Source organism: Microtus oregoni, unplaced genomic scaffold (genome assembly GCF_018167655.1).
Source record: "Microtus oregoni isolate MIOR12 unplaced genomic scaffold, Mior012 000001F_ref0000356, whole genome shotgun sequence".
In the NCBI taxonomy this organism is placed as follows: Eukaryota; Metazoa; Chordata; class Mammalia; order Rodentia; family Cricetidae; genus Microtus; species Microtus oregoni.
This window is the reverse complement of record NW_024543060.1, coordinates 5,255,922-5,261,921: the sequence shown is the minus strand read 5'-3', so window position 1 is coordinate 5,261,921 and position 6,000 is coordinate 5,255,922. Positions and strand designations below refer to the sequence as shown.

The 6,000-nt window shown below is 44.5% G+C and overlaps 1 protein-coding gene across 1 annotated transcript in view; it reads left to right on the top strand.

Annotated features, from left to right (window-relative positions):
• The first annotated feature begins 310 nt into the window (after nt 1-310).
• Nucleotides 311-6,000, top strand: part of Elp3 (elongator acetyltransferase complex subunit 3) — a 65,603-nt gene continuing 59,913 nt past the window's right edge. The window contains exons 1-2 of the mRNA XM_041672933.1: nt 311-524; nt 4,779-4,878. Coding sequence (XP_041528867.1) covers nt 386-524; nt 4,779-4,878 — 239 coding nt within the window. The 5' untranslated portion in view covers nt 311-385. The remainder of the gene's footprint in view (nt 525-4,778; nt 4,879-6,000) is intronic.

Below are 6,000 nucleotides of genomic sequence, written 5' to 3'. Positions count from 1 at the left end.
ACGTGTCGCAGCATCACTTGAGGAAATTGTCAGAGCCCAGGCTTTTGCTTTAAGAACTCAGGTTACACCTCACACTCGTCCCAGCTTCTCAGAGCAGCTGCTTTAAATAAACTGTCCGGTCGGTACCAGCCAGGGCTAGCTGGCTGTTCCAAAATAATTCCCCATCCTCCCTCAGAATCAGAACGCAACGCACGGCCCCTCCCAGTCCGAGTGAACAGCGAGCCGCCACCCAGACAGGGCGGGGCTCCGCGCGCCGCCTTCTGGGAAGAGCTTTCTGGTACAATCGCTGTGCTTTCACGACAGTCCCGGGTTTCTTTACGGCTTCTCGGCTCCTCCGCAGTCCGAGCTACGGTAACGTGGCGCCGTCCCCCTACAACGCGTACTGATGAAGCAGAAGAGGAAAGGTGCCAAAAAGACAAAGCGGGACGAAGGGGAAAGGGAGGCGGCAATGGATGACCCGCAAGACCTGGATGAACCCCACACGTCCAAGGACTTCTCCTCCCTGAGGACCCCCGCGCCCTGGGGTCGGCTGGCCTATCTTTATCTGTGTGCTTTGTGTCCAACAGCCTCTCCTCTCTTCCTCTTTGGAAGGGGCTGCTTGGTGTCTTTTGTGTAGCTGGGTGGATGGTACCGTTATTCCAAGATAGGTCTCAGAGGCTTTAAGGTGGGGAGTGGGTTTAAGGCGTCGCAGTTTCATTTGTGGCGACTGATTGGACGTGTTTATTTGGTGGTTTGGTTTGGTTTGGTTTTTAAATCTTAAAGTAGGAAAGGCGTCGGCCCTTCCTTAAAGTAGGAATTATCCACGCAGTTTGCGCAACAGCTTTACGTGGACTTGCTCCCTTTTGTTTTACCCCCGGAATGGCCTGGAGCAATGTTGTGCAGGTTTTTCAACAGAATGAGGTCATTAAAAAAAAAAAAGAAAGAAAGAAAGGAAAAAAAAACATTTTTTTTTAGTATTTGTAATAGATTCCACTCCTAGCTCTGCAGACCATCTTGAGCCGTTGTTCTGATAATGCTTGTCTGCTGTCAGAACAATAGCTGGGAACTGAACCTTTACCCAGCCATTTTGAAGTTGTGTCGTCTAAATTTATACTTAATGTGTGGAGCCGACTGGTCATGGTGAGCCCTTGACCCCCCGGCATCAAATGAAAACTAAGTGTGTTGTTGGTCACTGCTTCTTGGCATTAACTGGAATTTCCCTTCCAAACAGCATGGCCTGTATTCTTGTCGCACCAAACACAACATGCACTAGATTGATTTGATCTTGTCGCGTTATAACTTGTTCCTTCTGAGGTGATCAGGCCACACAACTTTACTCTTTTGGCTTTAACAGTCACCAACACCTTAGTTTTTATTTTGTTCTTGTGGTTTTTTTTTTAATTGTTTTTATTGAGCTATATATTTTTCTCCACTCCCTTCCCTTTTCTCCCCTCCCCTTCTGCCCTCTCCCAAGGTCCCCTGCTCCCAGTTTACTCAGATCTTGTCTTTTTCTATTTCCCATGTAGATTAGATCCATGTATGTCTCTCTTAGGGTCCTCATTGTTGTCTAGGTTCTCTGGGATTATGGACTGCAGGTTGGTTTTTCTTTATGTCTAAAAGCCACTTAAGAGTGAGTACATACGATATTTGTTTTTCTGGGTCTGGGTTACCTCACTCAATATGATGTTTTCTAGATCCATCCATTTGCCCGCAAATGTCAAGATGTCATTGTTTTTTTCCGCTGTGTAGTGCTCCATTGTGTAAATGTACCATGTTTTCCTTATCCATTTTTCGATTGAGGGGCATTTAGGTTGTTTCCAGGTTCTGGCTATGACAAACAATGCTGCTGTGAACATAGTTGAGCACATGTCTTTGTGGTACGCGTGAGCATCCTTTGGATATATACCCAAAAGTGGTATTGCAGGGTCTTGAGGAAGGTTGTTTTCTAATTTTAGTTCTTATTTTGAAATCACCTCTTACATTTGTTTTCTTGCTGTCATTCCCTCTACCATTTTTGCTTTCGTGTACATTTATTTTTGTCAACTCTTGCATCTGTCTTCTGAGATTTGTCTGTTGGGTCAGGTCTGCTGCCTGTCAGCTTAAAGGTTTTCTTTGCATCTTGTAGGTTTTATTTTGTTGTTGTTGTTTTGTATGGGTAGAGAAGTGTGGTGTTTGCACTTATGTATGTGGGAGCGCAGGTCAGAGGAGGAGTTCTAATGTTCTGTTCTGTCACACTCCACCCTACCCCTTGAGACACGATCTGTCACTAAACTTGGAGTTAGGCTGGCAACCAGCAAGCACCAGCAATCTTGCCACACATTCTAGGTTTATAGGTATTAATGTCGCTATGTCTAGCTTTTAACATGGGTGCTGGGATTCGAACTCAGGTCTTCACATATGTGGATTTTTAATGTACTGTTCAAAAGCCTTTTGTTTAGAATCCAAATTGATTGTATCTTTTCCCCCCCTTTTGTTTATATTGATAACCTCTCTTTCTTTAAAAACTGCTTTCATTTCTTAAGTTAGAGCGTTGTTAACACCTTTTATGCCTTTGCATAGTGGCCAGTGTTCTGTGTTTTTATTGAACCCTGTTCAGGCAGCCTGTGTTCAAGTTAGATAGGTCTCCTTTCACCAGAACAGGTAGTTGTAATGTCTGGCGCTGTTCCATCCTCTTTGTTTCCTGGAAGTTTTACACATCTTTGTGTTACCAGCCCAGCCTTGTTGGGGAATATTATTTTAAGGTGTGTTGCTTTTGTTTATGCTGCATTTGTTTAACTCTGTGAAACTGTGATTCTTTGCCTCTCTAAAACACCCGAAGGTCCTGGTAAAGAGCTGAACGGCCAATAGTGAGGCAGGAGCACAGATAGGCGGGGCTGGCAGACAGTATAAATAGAAGGAGAAATGAGGAGAAGAGAGAACAAGGGGAGGAGGGCTTCAGGGGCCAGTTATCTAGCCACTGAGTAAGAGTGAAAGGAAGTTATACAGAAGAAAGAAAAGGAAATCCCAGATGGTAGATGGAATAATTTAAGAAAAGCTGACAAGAAACAAGCCAAGCTAAGGTCAGCCAGTCATAACTAAGAATAAGCCTCCGTGTGTGATTTATTTGGGAGCTGAGTGAAAGGCCTCCACAGAAAGCCAAAAGAGTAAAACTTCGCACTACACAGCTTCCTGCCCTCTCAGTGAAGTCAGATGGGGGTATGAGAATATGGCTGTACAAGCTGACAGGATGCTATGTCATCTGTGTTCACCCCACACCCCAAGTCCACCTCTGGTACACGGTCTCTGGGCCACCTTTGTAGAACTGAGAAGTGCTGGGGAAGCATTTACTCTTTGACTGCACGTGGACTTTTCTCTTGTTGTTTTGTCTGTAGCTTTGCCTCATTAAGTCAGTGTGGTACACAGTGCACACTATGGTGAGAAGACAGGGACCTGGGATTTAACCCTGCTTGATCTATTTTTTAACATCTATAAAATGGGATAGCAATACCAGCTTTCCAGTGTGATAGTGAGTTTCAGATGGGACTGGATGAAAGGTCTCAGTAAATTCCATGGCCTCCTTAGCCACACTTCTATGATCACTTCTTTATTTTACACCAGCAGGCAGAAGGCATGGTCGTTGCTATCACCCAAGCTAAGACATCACACCATTCTTATCAGCTGGTAAAAGATAGGCTCCGCTGGCCCTTAGGAAAAAGAGCTGAGATTATCCTGGTTTGGCTGAGCCATTTGTGACAGTGTGGCTGTAAGATGATAGGACATGCAGCAGCATCTCCTGTTTCTGTGGATGAAAGAGGGGCTGCCGAGACAAGGCCATGAAAGTCTACAGATGGTGTCTTAGAAATGTGGCTAGATCCTTCGATAGGCCAGACAAGGTAGTCCATGCAGTATAATTTCAGAACTGAAGCAGAAAAATCATAGGTTCAAGGCCTGCTTGAACCAATAGCAAATTCAAGTCAGCCTGAACTGTATAATGAGAAGACAGCCAAAGGCCCTTCATTACATCTTTGTGGAATGGGCAGGTGGTCCTGTCCTTTCTCCTGAGTCTCTTCAGGTTGAGTTAGTGCATTCTGGGACAGGCAAGTTCCTGCTCTGTTTCCCTCACACTGTCTGAGATTGAGTTAGTGCATCTCAGTGTTCTCTGTGGGCTTACGGTGTTCATCATTGCCACTCTGCAGTGAAGGGCTAGACACTCAGTTACTCTGGCCCCTTCCTGCACTCGTAGGTTCTTTCCGTACATGATTGTTCCTGCAGTTATCTTTCTTCTTTCCTGTATCTGTCTGCTATATCCTCTCAGTCCTGGGCTTCTAAAAGGAGCTTTTCCCACATACAGATAATGTTGGTTTGGTTTTTTTGTTGTTATTTTTGTTTTGTTTTGTTTTTTGGTTTGTTTGTTTTTGAGAGGCTCATTAATTGAAAATACAAAAGATGTTCAGATTGTGAACAATACAGATTTAGTGTCTCCTCCTCTTGAGCTATGTGTTTGGCATGTTTGAAATTATTTTAGAATTAGATGCCCCTGAGCTGTTCTTGAGATGATTTTGGAAGGAAAATTACTAAGTAAGATTGTTAAATCTTTACTGAGGGCTGGCAAGATGGCTCTGTGGTAAGGCCACTTTCCACCAAGCCTGATAAGCTAAGAACCCATGCAGTGGAAGGAAAGAACCAACTCCCGTCCTCCATACTTTATTGCATGCGCATGCCCATGTGTATACATGTGTTACATATGTACATATATACGAATAAATAAATAAACGTAAAAAATGTTGATGAGACTTTTGCTGCTGTTAAAATCTTTACAGGAGATCTCAGCCCTGCTGAGCTGATGCTGTTGACTATAGGAGATGTTATCAAGCAGCTGATTGATGCCCACGAACATGGGAGAGACATCGATCTCAATAAGTAAGTGCAGCTATAAGTGGGCAATCTTGCAGTTTTGTTCTTAAGTAACAGGCTGTCTGTCTAACTGTCTGATACATGGCCTCACTTTGAAGCCCAAGATCTCCTCACACTTAAGCCATTCCTCTTGCCTTTTCCTTCCAAGTTCTGGAATTACCAGCATGCCCCGCTATGCCAAGTGGGAGAGTTGTGTTAACTGATCCTGCGCTACCTGTTTTCTGTGTAGTCATTAAGAATCGGAGATTTCTGCCTTGTCCTATCATGTCCTTCACAATGAGTAAGCTGTGTCCGAGCCTCCTAATCTAATTGCCTCCATCTTTATGGGGTACTCCCAGTATCTCAGGCACTGGTACAAGGGCAGTGCAGGTAATGGCTGAGTTAATCCTCTCAGGAACTTGATGAGGGGTGTCTTAGTTTGAGTTTTTATTGCTGTGATGAAACACCATTACCAAAGCAGCTTGGGGAGGAAAGGGTTTATTTGGCTTACACTTCTAGGTACCATCTGTCACTGAGAGAAATCAGGGCAGGCAGAAACTCAAACAGGGCAGGAACCCAGAGGCAGGAACTGATGTAGAGGCCATAGTGGAGTGCTGCTTACTGGTTTGTTTCCCATGACTTGCTCCGCCTTTCTTATAGAACCCAGGCCATCAGCCCAGGGGTGGTACCCGCAATAGGCTGGACCCTCCCCCATCAGTAAATGCCTGACAGGCTTGCCTATAGCTCAAACTTATAGACCATTTCTCTCTCTCTCTAATTATAAACTAATTGGCCCATTAGCTCAAGCTTCTTATTAACTCTTATAACTTATATTAGCCCATTATTCTTGTCCATGTTAGCCATGTGGCTCAGTACCTTTTGCAGCGAGACAGTCACATCTTGCTTGCTCTGTGTCTGGATCACAGCTGCAGACTGCAGAATCCTTTTTCCCAGAATTCTTCTGTTCTCATTGTCCCACCTCTACTTCCTGCATGGTCACCGCGCCTATACTTCCTCCCGGCTACCGGCCAATCAGCATTTTATTAAACAAGTACAAGAAACAAATGTTTACAGGGTAAAACCTTGTCCCACAGAACCCCCCCCCCCCACTTTTTTTTTAAAGAACAAGAACTCTGAATCTAATATCCT